Genomic DNA, 23,531 nt, shown 5'->3' with positions numbered 1-23,531 from the left:
TGGGGGGGATGGCCAGGCCCTTCAGGGGGATGACCAGGTCCTTAGGTGGGGATGACCAGGCTCTTGGAGGCACAGCTGGGGCTTTGTGGGGGGGGGGTGACCTAACCCTTGGGAAGGATGCCCAGGTTCTTGAGTGGGATGGCTGGGCCCTGGTGGGGGTGGCTGTGTCCTGGCGGGGGATCTCACCCTGAAGAAGGGTTGTTTTTTCACATCCTCCGCATCCCTCTCACTGGACCCCAACCTCCTCTCTGGATTCCGCCGCAGCAGCTAGGGGGAAGGAGCACTATGTCAGGGTCTGTCCCCTTCTGGGCCCCCAAGTTCCCTCCCCAGGCCCACAGGGGCTCCCCCGACACTGGGGGGTCCTCACCCTTCGCATGATGCCAATGGCTTCAGCAGACAGGAAGCGGGGGTAGCGAACCTCATCATTGACGATGCTGTCGAATACCTCCTCCTCATCATCCCCTGGAAACGGGGACTGGGGACAGGGAGTGACAGGTGAAGCAGGCCTCCTCCTCTGGCCCCTGCAAGCCTAGCCCCAGCTGAGCCCTCTAAACTTTCACATGGTGTTTGCTTACGTGGGGGGTGGTAAGTACCCGCATTTTACAGAGGTGGAAACTGACGCCAGAGAGCAAAGCCACCTGCCCCCAACCACACAACACACATTGTGGAGGCAGATTTCAACCCCCACCCCTGGACACAGGAGGGTTCCATGTCAGGTCTAAGGGATGCATGGGGCAGGGAAGGGAGGGTACTCACCTCCCCAACCAGCATCTCATACAGCAGCACGCCTAGCCCCCACCAGTCCACCGCCCGCGTGTACGACGTGTCCGTCAGCACCTCGGGTGCCAGGAACTCCGGGGTCCCACAGAACGTGCTGGTCCGATCCCCATAGCCCATCCCTGGGGGTGGCAGAACCACGCAAGGTTATGAGGGGGTTCTAGCTCTAGCCCAGCCTGAAATGGGAGTGGGGGCATTCCAGACAGCCAATCCATCCCAGGGGCTGGGTGGCGGGCAAGTCTATACTGAAGTGGTATCCCCAAAATCTAGTTCCTTGAAGCTCAGCCCCTTCTGGACAGGCTAGGCCCCATCCACCCAAATCCAGCCTTCCGCTACCCCTCACCCTCCTTGCAGAGCCCAAAGTCTGCAATCTTGACGTAGCCCTTGGTGTCCAGGAGCAAATTGTCCAACTTCAGGTCCCTGTGGGGAATTAGGGGATGTAAAAAGGGATGTAGGGAGGCTGGGTCCTGCCTGAAGCCGAAGGACCCCCCAGTGGCACGCGCGAGTGCACACATACACACCTGTAGACAATCTTGTGCTCATGGAGAAACTGCAGCCCCAGCACCACACAGGCCGAATAAAAGCTGCAGAGAGGCTGGTGTGAGGGGGCCAGGCCGCCTGACAAGGGCGCATCACATAAGCCTGGCTCCCCCATCCTCCAAGGCCCCCAGCCCCTAAACTCCAGGAGGCTGGGGGTAGTGGGGTCTGAGGGTGGACGGGTGGGGAGGGGACTGCGAGGCTCCCAATTCCGAGGAGTCAGCGGTGCTAGGGGTGGAAAGGGGAGCAGGCAGGGGGCCGGGGGGGTGGCGGGACCAGGGCTGGTGTCAGGGGTGCGGAGCAGGGGGCTGGGCAGGGCAGGGGCAGAGCAGTGGGACTGACACGGCACGGGGCTCAGAGAACACGTCGCTGTGGATGTGCAGCATCAGGTCCCCACCGGCCGAGTACTCCATCACGAAGCACACGTGCTCCGGCGTCTGGAAACAGCCGAAGAGGTTCACCAGAAAGGGGTGCCCCACGCTGGTCACAGCTGCCAAGATCCGCTTCTCACACATGAGGCTGGGCGGGCGAGGGCAGGGATTAGAGGCCACAGCTGCCCCCACCCTCACCCTCCAGAGTCCTCCATCAACAGATATTTGTGGAGGGCCTCCATGGGCCAGGCCTGGCTCTGTGTTGGACCTTGCTTTGCTGAGTGACCTTGGGCAAGTTGCTTAACAACTCTGAACCCTGGCAGTCTTGTCTGCTTAAACGAGCACACAGAATCCATCCTTCCTCCTGATAACAGGCCCCTAATGTCCCTTTGGGGAACCACCAGATATGAGCATGAGGCCCAAGCTAATCAGAACACCCCATCTCTCTGGCCAAAGACTGGTTCAGGGATAAGTAATCCAAGCTAATGGGGCTGTACCCCAGGATTTCTGCTGAACTATCAGGAAAGAAGGACTAAAGCTAGTAGGGTGAGCCTGAAGCTGGTGAGGTAGGGGGCATTTCTGCCCCCACAAGGGGACTGCAAACAAAGCCCACTAAAGGGAAAGCAGAACTGAGATGCATCTTCACCTGGATACACTTGGATACAGCCATGCCTGAAGGTAGAGCACTCCTGGACTTTTCTAGTTTAGATCAATAAATTCCTTTATTTGCTTAAGCCTATCTGAGTTGGGTTCTAGATTAATAAAAGGATGTTGGGAAGATTGGGGATAATCTCAGCGCCTCTATCAAGAGCTTACAAGGGGCAGGCACTGTGCAGAGTGCTTTACATGCATCCATCCTCTCATTTAATCCACCCAACAATCCTGCAAGGAAGGCATTATTCTCCCCCTTTAAGACTGGGAGGCTGAGGCTCAGTGGGTGAAATGACTTCCCTGGCATCTCCAAGCACATCAGTGGCAGGGGTGGGATTTGAACCCAGGACCCCTGACCCCAAAGTAGAGGCAGTGTAGCAACACCACTAAGAGCAAATGCTTCAAAGCCTGACTCCTTAGGTTTGAATCCTGGCTCTGCTGCTTACTGGCTTTGTGACCTCTAGAAAATCACACAACCTCTCTGTGCCATGAGCAGAATGGTGACAATAAGAGTATTTACCTTACAGGGTTACTGAATGTAAAGTTACTGAACGTAAAGCACACAGTGGGTGCTTTGTAAGAGTTGGTGTTGGTAAATACTAGCTTAATAAGTGTGAGTCACTGTTATGAATCATTTTCACAGCAGCTCCAAGGAGGGGAACTGTTTTATTTCCCAATTCCCAGAAGAGATGACCAAGGTCTCCAGAGGGCCTGAGTAGGGTCACCCACCTCTCCACCTCATCTCGGGCCACAATGTCCCCTTTCTTCAAAGCCTTGATAGCGAAGAGCTCCCCACTGGGCTGGAATTCGGAGAGCAGCACCTGAAACCACAGCAGGTAGGGGTGGGCTTAGGGCCCAGCCCAGGGAGCTGGAGGTCTGGACTCCCACCCAGCCTCCCACTCCCCAGCCCTGGCCTCACCTTCCCAAAGTGACCCCGGCCCAGCACTGCCAGAAACTTGAAATCCTTGAGGGTCAGGGGCGACTTCCTCAAAGGGCTATGGAGAGAGGATACTGGTGGGGACAAGAACAGCAGTGGGGGCCATGGAGGGAGGCTGGGGGAGGGGCATCACCTGCATAGGGCGGGGCCTGGGGTCTCCTGGGTCTCTGGAGGTGGCTCAGAAGTGGGGGGTGGTTCCTGGATCTGGGAACTCTGCAGCAGGGAGAAGAGGTCAGAGTAAGCAGAGTCAGAGGTGTCCCAAAACCACAGTGACCACCAAGACTCCACACAACCTTCCTCATCACCTTTCTGCCCTCCCCTCTCCCCTACTACCCGCTCACTCGCTCCTCTCCAGCCACACTGTTCCCTTCCTCTTTCCCTGAACATACCAGGCACATTCCCACCTCAGGGCCTTTGCACTGCTGGCCCTTCTGCTTGGAGGGCTCTTTCCCCAGACACTGCACAGCTCCACCCTCAAGTCCTTCAGGCCTCTACTCAGTGTCCCCTTTGCAGGAGGTCAGCTGACCACTGCATTAAAGAACCACCCCCACCCACCCTTTCCCTGCTTTATTTTTCTCCACAGCACATTTCACATTCCAAGTACATTTTATCACTTAACTCCTTATTTCATTTAGCGGTGTTAAGCCTTATGAAACTACTTAATTCTTTACATCACATGCATATATCACTTTGGAAGGAATCAAAATTATTTTTTTAATGGAAAAACTATTTCCTATTGGTCCATCACCCTCCTCTTATAAGAAGGTCCCACAGACACAGTTCTAAATGTGCAGCATGTGCAAACGAGCACACAAGCGGAGGCACGTTTCCCTCCTGCCCCAGCCACCCCCCCTAAGCCCGTCACTGTTAATAATTTCTTGGGTATCTTTCTAGACATATTCTGTAACCATGGAAGCAAAAATGCCAGTAGAAGCTCCATTTCTCTTACACCCACAAATTGACAAGTTTCCAATCTGACATCTCCCAATGGACAATCTCTCTTGGAAATCATTCTACACCAGCACATGGAGGCTGCCTCCTTTTTAACAGCTGCCTACTATTCCATTCTGTAATATTTGACACCAGCTCTCAAGCTTGTTTCCACTCTTCTGCCCACACAAAGCTGCTGCAGTGAACAGCCTGGACACACAGTTTTCTGCACGTGCATGAATATCCAGAATAACTGCCCAGAAGTGGAATTTCTGGGTCAAGAAATGTTCATTTGTAACGCAATCAGTTAAAATCAAAAGCCCTCCCAAGGAGATACAGCGATTCACCCACCTCCAACAGTGCCTGTTTTCCCACATCCTCCCCAGCGTTAGGTGTTGTTATACTTTTGGATTTTTTGCCAATCTGATAAGTATCTCGTTCATTTGAATCTCATGAAGACATATCATTAATTTTTTTTTTAATGAGATATATAATACCTGGAAACCCCAGTGGCATAGTGCTTAAGTGCTACCACTGCTAATCAAAGGGTCAGCAGTTCGAATCCACCAGGTGCTCCTTGGAAACTCTATGGGGCAGTTCTACTCTGCCCTATAGGGTCGCTATGAGTAGGAATTGACTCGATGGCACTGGGTTTGGGTTTTTTTTTTTTTTATAATACCTTGGGTGAGCTGTGCAAAGGGACAAGCTCTGACATATGTGTTTACCATGTGACCATCCCCTAGAGTGGGGTCGGCAAATTCTATCCCACAGGCCAAATTCACCCCGCCACCTGTTTTTGTGTGGTCTTTGAACTAAGAATGGTTTTTACCTTTTTAAATGGTTAGAAAACAAACAACAACAACAAATAACATAAAGGAAGAACAATATTTCATGACAGAAAAATTACATGAAATCCAAACCTCAGTGTCCATCAACATTTTGGAGTCTCTGGGTGGTACAAATGGTTAACATGCTTGGCTGCTAACCAAAAGGATGGAGGTTTGAGTCTATCCAGAGGCACCTGGGATGAAAGGCCTGGCTATCTACTTCCCAAAATATCAGCCATCGAAAACCCTATGGAGTTCTACTTGAACAGACATGGGGTTGCCACGAGTCAGGATCAACTAGACAGCAACTGGTGATAAATGTTTAACTGGAACCCAGCCTCGTCCATTTGGTTATGTGTCTGTGGCTGCTTTTGTGTTACCCGAGCAGAGTTGAATTGTTATGACAGAGACCGTCTGGCCCACAGAGCCAAAAATATTGACTATCTGGCCTTTTACGGAAAACGTCTGCTGACCTGTGACCTAGATCAAGATGCAGAACATTCCATCACCCTAGCAGGCTCCCTTGTGCCCCCTCCCTGTCAATATCCCCACCAAGAGGTAACCACTATCTTGACTTCTATCATCGACACTGTGTTTTAAACATGCTTGTTTGGCAGTGCACTGAGGCACAGAGAGGTCAAACTGCTTGCCGTGGGTCATCCAGCTAGGAAGTGGCAGAGCAGGGCTGGGAACCCAGGCAGCCTGGCTCCCAAGCTGAGCTATTGGGCCCATGTCTGCCAGAGACGTGCTGTGTGACCTGCGGAACTTCCTAGAGATTTCTGAGCCTTGAGTTAGAAGAAGGCCTGGAGCAGGACCATCCAGCCCCAGCTGCTGCCCTAGCGGGGAGGAGGGGGACACTCACCAGGCTTGATGGGCTGGAAGGAGGCTCCAACGGGCTCTTCTGGGGTGAGCTGTCTGAGTTGGTCCCAAGGTTCAGCTTCTCCACAGAGATGTCACTGCTGCAGAGGGAGGGGCAGCATGTCTTGGACCCAGTACCCTGGGAAGCAACGAGGGGCAGCCAGGACCCCAGGGCCCTCCCTCTTACCCCATGGACCGGGCCTCGGGCCCTGGCGAAGCCCCTGGGCTGAAGGTCCCTGTGGTCGTGCCATTGGGGATGAACCTCCGAAGCAGCCGCACCCACGTAGCGACATCAATGTTCATCTGCCTGGCACGCTGAAATGTCTTCCCTGGGGGGATGGGGCAGGCGTCACCCTCCGTGACACTGCCCAGAAGCCCAGGCCTTACTCATCCTGGCCCACCCCCTCACCCTGCTGCTTGGAGAAGATTTTCTTCTGCCTTCGGAGCCGGGGGATCCTCTCAATGACAGGGTTCCGGAAGGTGACCTGGGGAGAGGGGGAAGAGTAAGGACTCCTTGCCTACAACTGAGCAGTTCAAGGAGGAAGCCTTAGGAGGACAGATGTGTGCACCCAATGTTTGGGGGGTTCAGATTACTGTGGGATCATATCCAATCCCATAGTGCCATGGGATGTTATTAAGGAGTCATAAAACCAATCCACTGTCCAGCGAGCAACCGCTTAAGGTGCCATCTTGGAAAGGCAAGAAGTAGGCAACCAGAGAGGGGTCTGATCCATTAAGATGGACATCCAAATCCTACAAACAGGTCCTACAATATGTAGTGCAGTGATTCTCCAAGTGTGGCCCCCAACCAGCAGCATCAGCATCACTATGACCTGGGAACACATTAAAAATGCATATTCTCGGCCCCCACCTCGACCTACTGATCAGAAACACAGGAGGAGGATGTGATTGGGGGTCCTGGAGGTCTGTTCCAACTAGTCCTCCAGGTGATGCTGATGCCCACCCACATTTGGGAACCACTGTTCTAATTTAATTCTCCCAACTCAAACATATCTTCTACAAGGTGCTAACATTACAGAACTGCAGTCGGTATTCAATATAGTCTCCACTAGCCATGTGTGACTATTTAAAGAATTATATTAAGTAAAATTATAGCTTCAGTGTTCCCCAGTTACACTAACCACACTTCAATTAGCTGGCGGCTACTGTATTGGACAGCACAGTTATAGAACCTTCCCATCAACAACAGAACCCATCTATTGCAGGCTCCTCCGTAACAGAATTGTTGTTCTATTGGATGGCACTTTGATAGAGGCGTGAGAATAAAAGAGAATCCTGCACGTAAACCTCACAGGCTAGCAGGAATCCTTCAGAATTTGTCCCCTAGGTCACCCACCTCCATCCCCCACTTGGTTTTAGATCGCTTTCCCAATGGAAGAACAATTTCACCGCCCCGCCCTCTGAAGTTAGACTTTCTCTGTGCTCCTTCCTTTCAGCGGTCCTCAATTATTGGATCATGTAAGAATTTTTGCACAGGGATAGGGCTAAAGGAAGACATGTAAAATGGAGCATACATGTATGTTAGGAGCAAATTTTATGAATTTTCTAGAATTACTTTGGCTAAATGAGGGCACCAGTTCCTTGCCTTCTCTGTGCCTGTTTCCTCCTATGTCAAATGTAACCAGTAACAGTCCCTGTTTCATTGGGTTGTTGTGAGAATTAGTAAGTTCATGTGTGTAAGGCACTTAGAACAGGGCCTGGCTCATGCTGTAAAGGGTCGGCTGATAATGTTATTACTAATAATTTTATTATTATTCTAAATAGTATTATTTAGATCAGGGGTCTTCAACCAGGGGACATTTAGCAATGGCTGAAGACCTTTTTTTGGTTGTTACAACTGGGGAGGGAGGGATGCTACTGGCATTTAGTGGATGGAGAACATGGATGCTGCTAAATACCCTACAACGCAGAGGACGGCTCCCGCCAAAGAGAAGGAGAAGCCCAAAATGTCTATAGCACCACGGTGGGGAACTTTCGATTCAGACCTTAACCCCAAAGCCACTGCAGGAAGAATACCTCTCTACTTGACTGCAGTTCTGGTAGCAATCTCCATGACATAATACCTGTTTTTTCTTTGTTGCTGTTTGTTTCTTCTGGCTTGTTAAAATTTTTGTCTTTTTTTAAATAGTCTGCCTCAGGACAAAATCAATCGCAGCTGAAATCATATCATTGATGTGACAGATTATATGTAGTTTTCTATCAAAGTGCAGAGACCAAATGAAAAAAATATCTTTCCCTTCTAGAAAATTGAGGGCAGGAAGGGAGGAAGCATTTTCTCAGGAGTTGGGGCTGTACCTTGGCTACTAGGCAGCCCTGGGATTCCATGTGTCTTGGGGGTCAGGGGTCAGGGCTATACCTCAGCCAGTAGGCAGCCCTGAGGTTCCATCTCCAGCTGCACCTCATGCCTCTCGTTGTCCAAGAAATCCTCCAGCTTCAGGAATTTGAGGGCACAAAGGCCTCGCTGGTCCCGCCAGAACACAGCTAGCTCCAGTTCCCGTGCCTTGAGGGAGAGGAAAAGGGCTGTCACTTGGGGCACCTGAGGCTCAGAACCCCTCCTCCTAAAATCCCTGTCATCCCTCAACTCGGCTCACCCTCTCCAGCTCCAGGGTGAAGCTCTGGTCCCAGGCGTTGGGGCCACATGGCTTCCAGGATGTCTGCCCCACCACTGTGTTATCAAGCTTGAGAACAGTGCTGACCTCACCTGGAGAGGACATCAAAAAATGCTGGGGGAAGGGTCTCTTGTGCCTCGTTAGAGAGGTTATCCCCTACGCCCCTGATAACACTCTGCTATGGTATCTTGTCAAAACTTTATAGTTTTGCCTCTGACATTAAAGCCTTTAATCCATTTCCAATTGATTTTTGTGTGTGGTGTGAGGTAGGGATCGGAATTAATTTTTATTTGATATGGAAGTCCCAGCAATATGCTTCTAAGTATTTACCCTAGAAAAATGCATGCAAGTGTACAGTAGGAGACACACGTATACATAACGTTTACATAATAACCTCAAACTAAAAACATCTCACTGTCCATTAACAGGAGAATTAAGATATGAATAGTTATACAGTCTTGTTAGGGCTGGACTATGAAATTGCTGGTATTTAACTATTTTTTAAAAATATCTAGCAATATGACATGGCTCCATCTAATACAGCAGACAATTATACAGCAATAACAATGAATGAACAATAGCTTCATACAACAATATGGGTGAGTTTCCCAAATGACATAGAATGAAAGAAACCAGCACTATGAAAAACATTCTGTATGACTCCACTTATATCAAGTTTAAACACAAGGCAAAGTTAAACTATAGTGTTTTGAGAAGCATACAGTGGAGCTAAAACTATAAAGAAAAGCAAGGGATCACCTAGAGCACAATAAATTGGAAAAAAAAAAAAAAAAAGCAAGGGTATGAGAATCATAAAGGAGGAGATTGGCTACTTCTAGGACAGAACTGAGTGAGCATGAAGGGCTTCTGAGGATCTGGCGATCTTCTATTTCTTGTCATTCTTTCTTTTTACACACATTTTTTGTATGTATGCATTAGTTTTTAAAGTGTTACAAATGAGGGGTATCCCAGGACCCCAACCTCCACACCTCAACCCTCAAGGCCCTGTGATGCTCCACTCACTGGTGTTTTCAGCTTCTGCTTTGAGGCTGCTCCGGCCACTAAGACTCCCGCTTCGGCTGTAAAGTCCTCGGGCTGGGCGGCTTAGGAAGGGGGTGCGGCTGTCAGAGGCCCCAGGTCCCCCTCCTGAGGGTGATGGGCTCCAGGGGATGGTCTCTGGGAGGTCCCGGCAGCCCAACACACGCACCTCCAGTGTCCCTGTGGAAGGGGCAGACTTAGTGGGGGCTACATCTGGGGCAGGCTGAGGGGCACGCACAGCTGTGCCTGGATGCCAGAAATACAGAACAAGAGACCTGGTGACTGAGACTGTGGTGGGCCAGGCTAGGGGAGGAGGGGTGCTTGATGCTGGGATTTAGGGACAGAGGACGTTCAGGGCAGAGGCCGGGGGTCCTGGCAAGGTGTAGCAGTGTAGAACTGGGGCAGGCCATTGAACTGGTCATGGGTGACTAAGTGAAATCACAACAGACCCAAATTTTTAAAAATTGGGTGAACCAGAACAGTAACTGGAACAGGAAAAATTACAGGTGGAAGCCCTGGAATGGGAGACTCAGAAGAGACATAGTGAGCCCTTTCAGGAGCCTGAAGAGGGAGGCTGGATTATCAGCAGGACTATGGAGGCAACATACTTTCAAAGCACTGCAGTCGGCCGCCATCTTTGAGCTGGGCAACACTGTTTCCCACTATGCCAGTCAAAAGATTTGGTTGCTATGCAATGCCCATGCTGTCCTTGTTTTCTAAGAGGGAAATTATGTTTCTAGCAGTGTTTCCACCTGTAATTTTTCCCATTCCAGTTCTTATTCCGGTTCATCCACGTTTTAAAAATTCGGGTCTATTATGACTTCACTTTGTCAGCCATGACTGAATCGGGAAGGACAGATTCAAAGCCCTAAACTGGGAGAGTCCAGGGTGAGATTGGGTGGACTGATCTGGGGGTGGGGGGTCTAGGGTGGAGCTGGTCGGAGGGGTGGGGGCTATGGGGATCTAAGGAAGGTGAGACTGGCTGGTCTGGAGGCTCAGGTGCGGTGTGTGGGGAGGAAATTCCAGGGTGTGTGTGGCCTGGAGAAATGGGGTCTAGGGCTAGAGGGCTGGGGTGAATGGTGAAGAGGGGAAAGTAGGATGGGAGTCCCATGTTGGGGAGAGTGGTGACCTAGGGCTGTGGATGGTGGGAATCCCAGATGGGAGTGCTGGGGTCTGGAGCTGGGGGTCCTGGACTACCAGGGCCAGGAGTCTCAGGGCTGGGGGAATCGGATGGGTGGTGGGTCCAAAGCTGGGGGGGGTCGAGGCCCACCTGTGAGGGGCGCTGGCTTGCACAGGGTGCTGTAGTGCGTGGCAGGGAACGGCCCAGCCAGGAGGACGCTAAAGGCGGAGGACGTGGCAGCGGCGAGCTCCTCGCGCAGCAGCCGTCCTTTGGGGTGGTCAGCGGGCAGTTCCCCGAGGCGCCGCTCCAGCGCCTCCCGTAGCAGCCCCAGCTTCTGGTTGGACTCGGTTAGCTTCTCTTGGGCCTGCGGCGGGGAGGCTGGGCTGGGGGGGCAGTCGGGCTGGGGGCACTATATGCGGCGCCCCCAAGTACAGACCCAGACCCAGGCCCCGTCCCACAGTGGCTGAGTCTAGTCTTAGGCGCCTTCTCCCTAGAGGCCTGGATCCCAGCCATGTGCTCCTCCAAAAGGAGACCCTTCCCCTCGCTGAGGCCCCTCCCCACGATGGCCTTCTCTACCCCCCCCGCCCCCTGCCCCCCCCGCCCCCCGTCAGGGTCCCTTCCTTTGCAACCACCTGCCAATGGCTTAGGCCTCCGCTCAGGGCTCAGCAGAGGAGAGGTCCCATTCCTTGATGAAGCCACACCCCTTTGCAGAGGTCCCGCCCCTCCCTGAGGCCACGCCCCACCGAGGCCCCCCTAGCTAAGGTCCCCAGGCCCCATCCCCTTTGCTGAGGCCCCACGTCTACCAAGCCACTGTCCCTGCTGAAGCCCCACCCCTCACCTCACTGACTGCCTTGCGGTCTGGGGCCTTGGCGGCGCTAAGGAGGCGCAGCACGTTCTTGGCGCCCTCTGCCACCGCGTGTTCAACTCGGAAATGGTGTCGCAGCTCCTCGATGCGCAGCTCCACGGCCCCCAGGTCTGGACTTCCTGCGAAAATGGGACTGTGAGGCCAGCCTGGGGCCTAGGATCAACTAACTCTGGTCCAGACACATAGCCATTGGCAGGAATAGGCACGTGACACAGACAAATCACCAGTCACCCCCTGCCCCATCCCCTCCACTCCGAGGGAACAAGAACACCATAACTGCTGTCACACAGACACAGCCTCATCACTCTGTGCAAACAGACACACACCATCATGGGGCAGAGGGACACATTCACAATGACACCAACACCTCTGTGCCTAGGCACAGGGCCAAGAAAAAGGACTCAATAACACTGTGCACAAACCTTCAGGGCTGTAACCTCAGCCCAGGGAGGGTCCTAGCAGCATCATCATCCTGCCATATGGATGAGGCTCCTGGACAGGCAAAGAAATGCCATTACACTGTCACACGGGCAGGGCAGTGTCACTGATACAGGTACAGAGACCCTACGCCACAGGGAAACAGGCTGGCTGTCACACAAAGCGTGAAGTCACAGGGACACAGTCACAGGCCACACAGCACACAGCCACATCACCCACTGGCACAAGCACACACTGTCACACAGATACAGGGAAATCATCACCTATAGGCACAAGGTCACAGTCACACCATGGCTAAGAGTGACTAGGGCAATCTCCCTGTCCTGTGTAATGGCCCAGGCTCACACGGTGGTACTCAGTCATAGGGTCACACACCTGTCACCTACAGGTATGTGGCACTCACCTGGACACTCACAATGCAGAGTCACACGAACCCTGATATTCACAGGCACAGTGTCTTACACAATCACGCTGTCACCCCAGGCCTGCTGTCACATAGCACTCAGGCAATCACAGACTTTTACACTGACAGGGACAGAGCCACACTGTCACCCATGGTTACTATGTCATCAGCGGCACACAAACATGACCATGACACAGTTATGGAGAAGCCCACGTGGATATTCATGTTGTTGTTGTTAGGTGCCACCAAGTTGGTTCAGACTCATAGCCACCCTGTGTACAACGGAATGAAACACTGCCTGGTCCTGTGTCATCCTCACAATTGTTGCTATGTTTGAGCCCACTGTTGCAGTCACTGTGTCAATCCGTCTCATTAACAGCCTTCCTCTTTTTTGTTGATCCTCTACTTTACCAAGTACGATGCCTTTCTCAAAGGATTGGTCCCTCCTGATAAACTATCCAAAATACATGAGACGAAGTCCCGTCATCCTCCTTTCTAAGGAGCATTCTGGCTGTACTTCTTCCAAGACAGATTTGTTCATTCTTCTGGCACTGCATTCAATATTCTTCACCAACACCATAATTCAAAGTTGTCAGTTCTTCAGTCTTCCTTATTCATTGTCCAGCTTTCGCGTGCATATGAGGCAATTGAAAATACCATGGCTTGGGTCAGGGGCACCTCAGTCCTCCAGACAACATCTTTTGCTCTTTGACACTTTAAAGAGGTCTTTTGCAGCACATTTGCCCAATGCAATGCGTCTCTTTATTTCTTGACTGCTGCTTCCATGGGTGTTGACTGTGGATACAAGCAAAATGAAATCCTTGACAACTTCAGTCTCTTCTCCATTTAACATGATGTTGCTTTATTGGTCCAGTTGTGAAAACTTTTCTTTATGTTGAGGTGTAATCTGTACTGAAGACTGTGGTCTTTGATCTGTAAGTGCTTCAAGTCCTCTTCACTTTCAGCAAGCAAGGTTGTGTCATATGCATATTGAAGGTTGTTAGTGAGTCTTCCTCCAATCCTGATGCCACCACATTCTTCTTCATCTAGTCCAGTTTCTCAGATTATTTGCTCAGCATACAGACTGGATAAGTATGGTGAAGGGATGCAACCCTGGCACACACCTTTCCTCATTTTAAACCACGCAGTATCCCCTTGTTCTGTTCAAATGACTGTTTCTTGGTCTATGTACAGATTACTCATACGCACAATTAAGTGTTCTGGCATTCCTGTTCTTTGCAAAGTTACCCACAATTTGTTATGATCCACATAGTCAAATGCCTCTGCATAGTCAATAAAACACAGGTTGAGGTGTATTTTCTGCTTTCAACCAAGGTCCATCTGACATCAGCAATGATATTCCTTGTTCCACGTCCTCTTCTGAATCTGGCTTGAATTTCTAGCAGTTCCCTGTTGATGTACTGCTGTAACCATTTTTTAATTATCTTCAGCAAAATTTTACTTGTATGAATATTAATGATATCGTTCTATAATTCCCACATTCCGTTGGATCACCTTACCTTAGAATGGGCATAAATATGGAACTCTTCAAGTCTGTTGGCCAGGTAGCTGTCTTCCAAATTTCTTAGCATAGACAAGTGAGCACTTCCAACTCTGCATCTGTTTGTCAAAACATCTCCACTGGTGTTCTGTCAATTCCTGAAGCCCTGTTTTTGGCCAATGCCTTCAGCGTAGGTTGGGCTTCTTCCTTCAATACCATCAGTTCTTAATCATATGCTGCCTCCTGAAACGGCTGAACGTTAACCAATTCTTTTTGGTTTAGTGACCTTGCGTATTCCTTCCATATTCTTTTCATGCTTCCTGCGTCATTCAATTTTTTGCCCACAGGATTCTTCAACATTGCAAGTTGATACTTGAATTTTTTCTTCAGTTCTTTCAGCTTGACAAATGCCGAGGATGTTTTTCCCTTTTGGTTTTCTAACTCCAGGTCTTTGCTCATTTCATTATAATACTTTACTTTGTCTTCTTGAGACGCCCTTTGAAATCTTCCGTTCAGCTCTTTTACTTCCTCATTTTTTCGTTTTGCCTTAGCTACCCTACATTCAAAAGCAAGTTTCAGTCTCTTCCCACATCCATTTTGGTTCTTTTCTTTCTTTCCTGTCTTTTCAATGACCTTTTGCTTTCTTCATGTATGATGTCCTTGATGTCATTCCACAACTCATCTGGTCTTCAGTCATTAGTATTCAATGTGTCACATCTATTCTTGAGATGGTCGGTAAACTCGGGTGGGATATACTCAAGGCTGTACTCTGGCTCTCGTGGACTTGTTTTAATTTTCTTCAGCTTCAACTTGAACTTGCATATGAGCAATTGATGGTCTGTCCCACAGTTGGCCCCTGGCCTTGTTCTGATTGTTGATATCGGGCTTCTTTATTGCTTCTTTCCACAGATGTAGTTGATTTGATTCCTGTGTATTCCATCTGGTGAGATCCATGTGTATGCTTACCATTTATGATGCTTGAAAAAGGTATTTCCAAAGAATAGGTCGTTAGTCTTGCCAAATTCTATCATGCAATCTCTCACGTAGTTTCTATCACTAAGGCCATCATTTTCCAACTACTGATCCTTCTTCTTTGTTTCCAACTTGCACGTTCCAGTCACCAATATTTATCAATGTACCTTGATTGCATGTTTAATTAATTTCACACTGCAGAAGATGGTAAAAATCTTCAATTTCTTAATCTTTGGCGTTAGCAGTTAGTGCATAAATTTGAATAATTGTCATATTAACTGGTCTTCTTGTAGGCATATGGATATTATTCTATCACTGACAGCGTTGTACTCTAGGACAGATCTTGAAATGGTCTTTTTTGATGATGAATGTGACATCATTCTGCTTCAATTTGTCATTCCCAGACCACTGAGTTGTCTGATTCAAATGGCCAATACCAGTCTATTTCAGCTCACTATTTTTTTTTTAATGCCTAGAATACTGATCTTCATGCATTCCATTTCATTTTTTACAACTTCTAATTTTCCTAATTCACACTCCATATATTCCATGTTCTAATTACTAATGGATGTTTGCAGCTATTTCTTCTCATTTTCAGTTGTGCCAAATCAGCAAATGAAGGTCCTGAAAGCTTTACCCCATCCATGTCCTTAAAGTCAACTCTACTTTGAGGAGGCAACTTTTCCCTAGTGGTATTTTGAGTGCCTTACAACTTGTGGGGCTCATCTTCCGGTACTGTAACAATGTTCCACTGCTATTCATAAGGTTTTCACTGATCCATTTTTTCCAAAGTAGATCACCAGGTCCTTTTCCCCAGTCTGTCTTAGTCTGGAAGCTCTGCTGAAACCTGTCCACTGTTCTGGCATTTTAAATACCTGTGGCATAGCTTCCAGCATCACAGCAACATGCAAGCCACTGCAGTATGACAAACTGACAGACAAGTGGTGGGAAATTCATAATACGGACAGTCACACTGATAACCCCAGAGACACATACACTGTCATTCCAGTTATAAGCCCCTCCACCAACTGAGGGTCCTCCCATCATGAGGACACACAAAGGTTTACTGGCATACAGCCACAACCATTTATTGTTACAAGGGCATACACAGGACCCTGGTCTGCACAAAGCCACAACAATACTGACACACAGAAATATAGTCAACCCTGCCCATAATACACCAAGACTCCATCACAAATTCAGGTGATGATCTCAACACATTCAGTCATGTGAGACACCTCTGGGCATCCACAGACACATACACATGTGCACACACACATACATACGCACACGCACTGTGGACACCCACAGATATGAGGCCAACATGAAAAGACAACCATCCCATCTAGTCCAGGGGTTGGCAAACTTTTTCTGGAAAGAGCCTGCGGGTCTCATGGTTTCTGTCACAACCACTTAACTCCACACTGTAGCACAAAAGCAGCCATAAATGATAGTAAATAAATGGGCATGGCTGTATACAATAAAAATTTATTTACAAAAATAGGTGACAGGTGCTTTAGAACATAGGGGCTTAATATTTTTTGTGATGGGAAAAGTGGCACTAGAGTGGAAGTAGTGAGCACAGCACAGCCGCAGTAATGACAAGTGTTTGAGCACAAATAGAAGGGTCTAGACTGAATTGCTAAAATGTAAATGTAGATGCTATCCATGTAAATAATGTCAGTGAACAATTGGTGTGGAAATTTGTCCAAAAAAATTTATTGGGCATTATACAATTTTGCAACAACAGTAATAACTAAGCAATATAAGGTTACATAGATATGTATGTATATATGTACAGGAAGGCACATACGAATATACGGGTGTGCGTGTATAGGTGTAACTGCAGGCATTTGTATATACGTGTTTATGTGTGCTGCATATATTTTCAAATATAAATAAAGCACGTGGGGGTGCAGTTATGGATACTTACTAGACATAACCAAGCATTTCATGGGATTGGTTTACTGGGTTTCAGGGCTTAGGATCATAGTCATATGGGGCACATCGGTGAATTGGCACAATATAATCCATAAAGACAATGTTATACAACCTGGTCTGATGAGCAGCACCTGGTATCTTAAAAGTTTGCGATTGGACATCTATGATACAATTATTGGTCTCTACTCATCCAGAGCAAAAGAGAAAGAAGGAAACCAAAGGAGAAACTAGTCTACAGAACTAACAGTCTACACAAGCAATGGCCTCACCTACCCTGAGACCAGAAGAACTAGATGGTGCCCTGCTACCACTACAAATAGTTCTAACCAGGGACTCAACAGATGGTCCCAGGTAGAATGGGAGAAAGTGTACAACAAAACTCAAACTCCTAAAAACAAAAAGGCCACACCTACTGGACTGGTAGAGACTAGATGAACCCCTAAGACTATTGCCCTGAGATACCCTTTAAACTTGGAACTCAAACTACTCCCAGAGGTCACCTTTCAGCCAAATGACAGCTTGGCTCATAAAAAAGTATCACTCTAAATAATCACCTAAGTAAAACCAAACGGTAAACATTTTCCCTAGACCAAAGATGAGAAGGTAAGGAGAGGACAGGGAAGCTAGATTATGGAGAACAGTACAACCAGAATGGAAATAATGAGGCTGCTGATATATAGTGAAAAATGTAACCAATGTCACTGAACAATATGTACAGAACTTGTTAAATGAGAACCTAATTTGCTGTGTAAACTTTTCACCAAAAACACAATAAAATATTAAAAAAAAAAAAACACACAATGTGGCAGTATTTGCTCCCTAGGTTGTGGTTTACCAACACTTGATCTAGTCCAAGCCTCACCTGGGACAGATGGGAAACAAAGACCCAGAGATTCAGGAACAGGTCCCAAACTTCGCCTGGGACAAATAGGAAACTGAGGCCCAGAGAGCATCAGGAACAGGGTCCAGTTGCATAGTGAGTCACAGCACCCACTTCCCTGCCTCGAAAACGGGCCTCTCATGGGCTGGGAGCTGAGCCCTATAAGGCAGGTCACAGGGCAGCCGTCTCAGGATAGGGGCTCACTTTGGGCCTTACCTTGGGCCTCGTCCGGAGCCACGTGGCTCTCCAGCTGGCCAGCCTGCAGCGCCCGGCGGAGCTGCATCCGTATGATATCAATCTTGGTCTTACTGTCCTGCAGCATCTGCTGGGCTGTCAGCAGCAGCTTCCGGTCCTGGGGGCAAAGATGGGCGTGAGGGGGAGGCTAGGAGGCCAAGGTTGGACTACTGCCCTTTCGTTCACACAGCACAGGCCCCAGGAAACCATGTGTTGGGGTATGACAATATGTACATCCATGTCATGTTCTACACGTTCCTGGGTGGAGTGATATAGCACACAGGTTCAAATCCTGGCTCAGCCACTTCCCAGCTGGGTGACCTTGAGCAAGCCACTCAACCTCTGCGGGCCTCAATTTCCTCATCTGTACAATGGGGATACTGATAGCGCCGACCCTCCCCCCCCCCTTGACTGAGGACTGAAGAAGCTGATCTGAGGGTAGGGCTGAGCCAGCCTGGCACACAGCAGGCACCATGTCTGTTAGCTGTTAGGATGGCGTGCACCTGGTAGGGTGGTCCCTATGGCCGGGGTAGCCCTGGCTGCAGCACGTGGGTGAGTCTCCGAGAATGACTAGGAGTGTGCAATAAGCAAGGGGCCGTGTGTGGGGTTCAAGGTATGGCCATGACCAGACACAGTCCATGACCTCCTGTGTTGGAATATTGGTTGTGGATTTTTTCATCTATTTTGTACTATGCTTCTGTTAGATAAGACACTATGTCTAGTCCAAACATGCACAATGGGGTCATGTCATCCCCAAACCAAAAAAAAAAAAACCCATTGCCATCAAGTCAATTCTGACTCACAGTGACCCTACAGGACCAAGTTGAACTGCCCCATAGAGTTTCCAAGGCTGTAATCTTTATGCGAGAAGACTGCCAGGTCTTTTCTCTTGCAGGTGGCTGGTGGATTTGACCCACCAACCTTTAGGTTACCAGCTGAGCACTTAACCATTGTATCACCAGGACTCCTTATGTCACCCCCAAAGGAGTGGAAATTGGAACTGGGGGGATAAAAACTCTTGCTCTTTTTATGTATAAAGCATACATACACACACAGTACACAAACAGATACATGGCTTATGTGTAAAAACTTCATACAGTATATTTGTACATATGGAAATTGTTGAGTTAAAGGTTTTGTTGTATATATTTTTACTGTAATAAAAAAAATTCACAAGTGATATTCAGACAAAAAGTTATACACCAACATTCATAAAAGCACTGTTCACAATAGTCAAAAGGTGGGAACAAGTCAAGTGTCCATCAACAGATGAATAGATAAACAAATGCGGTATCGACATACAATGGAGTACTATTTGACCGAAAAAGGAATGAAGCGCTGGTAGCTGTTACAACGTGGATGAACCTTGAAAACATTAAGCTCAGTGAAAAAAGCCAGAAATAAAAGGCCATATATTTTGAGTCTATTTACATGAAATGTTCAGAACAGGCAAATCTTTAGAGACACAAAATAGATTAGAGGTTGTCAGGGCGGAGGGGGGGAAGGACAGTGGTGGAGAACGGGAAGTTATTGCTCAAGGGACAGATGAGTTTGTTTGGGGTGATGAACAACTTGGACCATTTGACCCCAAGAATGTGCTGCCAGGAAACCCCGGGCCCTGACTCGGGAACCAGCTCACCAGGTCTCATAAGCTGAGAGCTGGGACTTCCCAGAGAATCCTTACCCCAAGGCAGGTGTTCCCTGGCTGTTTCAATAAACCCAGAGCAACAACTAAGGGCAGGAAAAGAGGACAAACTAAACCTGTTGCTGTCGAGTTGATTCCAACTCCTTACGATCCCGTGTGTTACAGAAGACAATAGTGCTCCACAGGATTTTCTTGGCTGTAATCCTTTTTTTTTCCTAAATTTTATTCTGTTGTTGTTGAGAATATACACAGCAGAACATACACCAACCACTTCAAGAATTTTCACACGTACAGTTCAGTGACACTGGTTACATCCCTCCACCTGTGCAATCACTCTGATCTTCCTTTTCTGAGTTGTCCCTCCCTCATTAACATGAACTTTACTGCTCCCTGAGGTTCCCATCTAATCTTCTGAGTTATTGTTATCAGTTTGATTCTGTATACATAGTTCTTAAAAACAGCATAAAGCTCAAGGAAAATCTTTTTTACCAGTTAAGCTAAAAACAATTGTTAGGTTTTAAGATGACTTCACAGGGTATTTTTGGTTTAAGGTTTAAAGATTATCTCAGAACAGCAGTTTCAGGGGTTCATCTAACCTGCATGGCTCCAGAAAAAGTCTAGAGTCCATAAGAATATCAAATTCTGTTCTGCATTTTTCCCCTTTTGATCAGGATTCTTCTATGGAATCTTTGATCAAAATGTTCAGTAATGGTAGCTGGGCACCATCCAGTTCTTCTGGTCTCATGGCAAAGGAGGCAGTTGTTCATGGAGGCAATTAGCCACACATTCCATATCCTCCTCCTCTTCCTGACTCTCTCTCTCTGTTGATCCAAGTGAACAGAGAGCAACTGTTGAGCCTTGGATGGCCCCGTGCAAGCTTTTGAGACTCCAGGCACTATGCAATGAACTAAGACATAGAAGTATTAGATATGTTACTAGGCCAATTAACTGGGATGTCCCAAGAAACCATGACCCTATACCTCCAAACCAAGGAACCAAATCCCATGAGGTGTCTGGTTGTATATAAGCAGCCTCAGCAACTACTCTTTTTTTTAATAAATATATCTTTCACACAACTTTTGCCAATTCAACTTTTTACAGGTATACAACTCACTGACATTACTTACAGTAATTGACTGGGCAACCCTACCCTTAATCAGTGCAATTTTTCCATCGCTTTTCCCCTTCCTTTCCACCTCTGGTAACCACTAACAAACTTTGGTCACTATGCATTTGTTTTTTCATATAAGCAAGGTCATACGATATTTGCCCTTTTATGATTGGCTTACTTCGCTCAGCATGTCTTCAAGCTCCATCTGTACTGTAGCATGTATCAAGACTTCATTTCTCCTGTTGGCTGAGTAGTATTCCATTGTATGAATATACCACATTTTATTTATCCATTTATCTGTTGATGGGCATTTAGGTTGTTTCTGCCTTTTGGTGATTGTGAATAGTGCCACAATGAGCATTGGCGTACAAGTCTCTTTTTGAGTCTCTGCTTTCAATTCTTTTGGGTATGTATCTAGGAGTGGAACTACTGGGTCATATGGTAATTCTACTTTTAGTTTTTTGAGGAAGCGTCACACTGTTTTCCACATCCCTGGTTAGATTTATTCCTACTTAGACGCTATTCTAAATGGAACTGTTTCTCTAACTTCCCTTTCAGTTTCCTTGTTGCTGCTATATAGATGCCCAACTGATTTTTGTTTGCTGGCCTTGTACCCTGCAACTTTGCTAAATTCCACTATGAGCTCTAGAAGTTTTCTTGTGGACTTTAGGATTTTTTGGCTGTAATTTTTTTTTTTTTTAATCTTTACAGAAGGAGATTGCCAGGCCTTTCTTCTGTGGTGCCATGGGGTACTTTGAACCACTAACCTTAAGGTTAGTAGTTGAATGCTAACAGTTTGTGCCACACAGGGGCCCCTGATTCGTGCTATAAGAGTCTCAAAACCAGGCAAAACTAATCTGAGGCAACTGAAGTCTGGGTATTGACTGGAGGGGGCATGAGGGAACCTTCTGGGCAACAGGCAATGTTCTATATTTTGATGTGGGTGATGCATGCACAAGTAAAAATCCATTGGGCTGTGTAGTTAAATTTTGTACACTCTACTGCACATACATTAACACCCCAATAAAAGGTACAAAAATAATCCGAGTGTTGTGTCCTGCGATGCAATATTCAGTTACATGAGCACATGTATGTGACCACGTGTGGTTGAGAATCTGTTCTCCTGACAGCGTGAACACATCCAGTTTCTTGCTGTAGGTCTGGCTGGGTGAGAATCTCTGTGTGTTGCCTGGTGATGCTATGACCAGGGATGTGTGTGTGTTTGCGGAACAATGCAAGACTCTGGTGTGAATTTAATGTGTGTGTGTCTAGCTGCCATTATGGTCAGTCTCTGGGTAGTACAAGATGGTGCATGTGTCTATGTGCATCTAGATGCTGATTTGACTATGCGTGGTTATCCACGCTGTGTCTCTAGATGTTAGGACGATGTGTGTGTGTCTAGGTGTTGTTATGATTTCGAGTGTCTGTGTGTCCCAGTGTTGACATGGCTGTGTGTATGTGTGTGAGAGACACACCCCACATGCAGTGAGAGTCTGTGTGTTGCCCTAACTATGGGTGTCCTTGAGTCTCTTGGGGTGACTGAGTGAGTGTTGGGGACAGTCTCTGCTGTGCATCTGTCTGACATCACCCACATTCACCATTTTCCATATGCCCCCATGAGCTGCCCACTCCCCAGTCCTATTTCTGAGTCACCTGGTCAGCCCCTCTGTCCCCAATCCAGAAGGTCCCAGCCTCCCACAGGAGCTGCTGTAAGTGGCCCTCTGCCTCCCACTGTCTACACATGTGTGGGCAGGTACGCATGTGTGTGCACACGAGGACGCATGTGAGGTTTGTACACACACGGGGGTATCCACGCAAGCAATCCCCACCTTGGTGCTGCCGTGGCTGTACGTTTGGATCATGTTCTCCGCCCCCTGCTTCACCTTCAGCTCAATGGCCAGCTGCTTCTCCAGGCCAGCCGCACGGCTCAGGTTGGTGGCCAAGCAGGCTGGGCCTCCCACACCTGGCGAATGGGGGTCATCTGGAGGGGAAGAGTGGGAGAGAGTCACCAAGGCCCTTAGCTTGGTCTCCTCGGGGCGGGGGCTTTGCCCTAGCTCGCAGGATCTGCCCTCAGCCCAGCCTAGATATCTCCTGCCCCCAAGGTTCAGGCAGACAAGGCACGGTGGGCCAGCAGACAGGCAGGAGGGGAAGGCAAGTGCCTGGAAGGTTCCAAGCACCCTGGTCCTCCCAGGCAACCCCTCAGGGCTGGGTGCAGGATCCAGCATGACAGAGCTCAGCAAGTCTCCAGGTGTGTGTGAGTCCATGGGTGTGGGTGTGACTGTGAATCCCCAACTATTTACATGGCTGCATGTGATTATGTCTGTGAATCGCAGGGTGTGGGCCCGACTGAGTGTGTGCCCCCCTAGGTGCTATGTAACTATGGGTGGCTCCAGATGTTAGAATGGATGTGTGCAGGGGCAGATTAACCAGTAAGCAAGGTACTCACTGGCTTACATTAAGCCAGGTAAGTAGGTAAGCATGGGCTTACCTGTGTTTACTTACTAATCCGTGGTGAACAATCTCACAAGGGTTTAACCACATCACTGACGTGGTAGAAAAAAGGTGAAATTGTTCACTACAGATTACTAGGTACACACAAGTAAACCCAAGCTTACCTTGCTTTTTGGTTAATCCGGCCCTGGCTGTGTGGGATTCCAGCTGTTGGGGTGACAGCAGACATTCCTGACTGTGAGCACAGCTATGCACTCAGATCTTTGGGTGCTGGTATGACTGTGTGGGAGTCTGGGTGTTGGTGCATCTCTGGGAGCTGGACAGCTGTGTGGGGGAGTCTCTGGAGATTGGTGTGACTGTGAGGGGGTCTCCAGGTATCACGTGACTGTATGTGATCCTGCGTGTGGGCTTAAC

At 48.3% G+C, this 23,531-nt stretch overlaps 1 protein-coding gene across 3 annotated transcripts in view; it reads right to left on the bottom strand.

The window, feature by feature from the left end:
* Nucleotides 1–23,531, bottom strand: part of PKN1 (protein kinase N1) — a 30,372-nt gene that overhangs the window by 562 nt on the left and 6,279 nt on the right. For all 3 annotated transcript variants that reach the window (XM_049877108.1, XM_049877109.1, XM_049877106.1), the window contains exons 3-21: nucleotides 22,496–22,647; nucleotides 17,893–18,028; nucleotides 11,515–11,660; nucleotides 10,827–11,040; nucleotides 9,542–9,736; nucleotides 8,501–8,610; nucleotides 8,266–8,409; nucleotides 6,298–6,373; nucleotides 6,076–6,217; nucleotides 5,893–5,989; nucleotides 3,407–3,486; nucleotides 3,256–3,331; nucleotides 3,066–3,157; nucleotides 1,657–1,833; nucleotides 1,299–1,361; nucleotides 1,121–1,197; nucleotides 757–899; nucleotides 368–475; nucleotides 187–267 (exon numbers count right to left, since the gene is read on the bottom strand). In XM_049877108.1, the coding sequence (XP_049733065.1) occupies nucleotides 187–267; nucleotides 368–475; nucleotides 757–899; nucleotides 1,121–1,197; nucleotides 1,299–1,361; nucleotides 1,657–1,833; nucleotides 3,066–3,157; nucleotides 3,256–3,331; nucleotides 3,407–3,486; nucleotides 5,893–5,989; nucleotides 6,076–6,217; nucleotides 6,298–6,373; nucleotides 8,266–8,409; nucleotides 8,501–8,610; nucleotides 9,542–9,736; nucleotides 10,827–11,040; nucleotides 11,515–11,660; nucleotides 17,893–18,028; nucleotides 22,496–22,647 (2,309 nt within the window). The remainder of the gene's footprint in view (nucleotides 1–186; nucleotides 268–367; nucleotides 476–756; nucleotides 900–1,120; nucleotides 1,198–1,298; nucleotides 1,362–1,656; nucleotides 1,834–3,065; nucleotides 3,158–3,255; nucleotides 3,332–3,406; nucleotides 3,487–5,892; nucleotides 5,990–6,075; nucleotides 6,218–6,297; nucleotides 6,374–8,265; nucleotides 8,410–8,500; nucleotides 8,611–9,541; nucleotides 9,737–10,826; nucleotides 11,041–11,514; nucleotides 11,661–17,892; nucleotides 18,029–22,495; nucleotides 22,648–23,531) is intronic.

Source organism: Elephas maximus, chromosome 3, assembly GCF_024166365.1.
Source record: "Elephas maximus indicus isolate mEleMax1 chromosome 3, mEleMax1 primary haplotype, whole genome shotgun sequence".
Classification (NCBI taxonomy): Eukaryota; Metazoa; Chordata; class Mammalia; order Proboscidea; family Elephantidae; genus Elephas; species Elephas maximus.
Note: the sequence above shows the minus strand (reverse complement) of the source record. Positions and strands in the feature narration are given on the sequence as shown.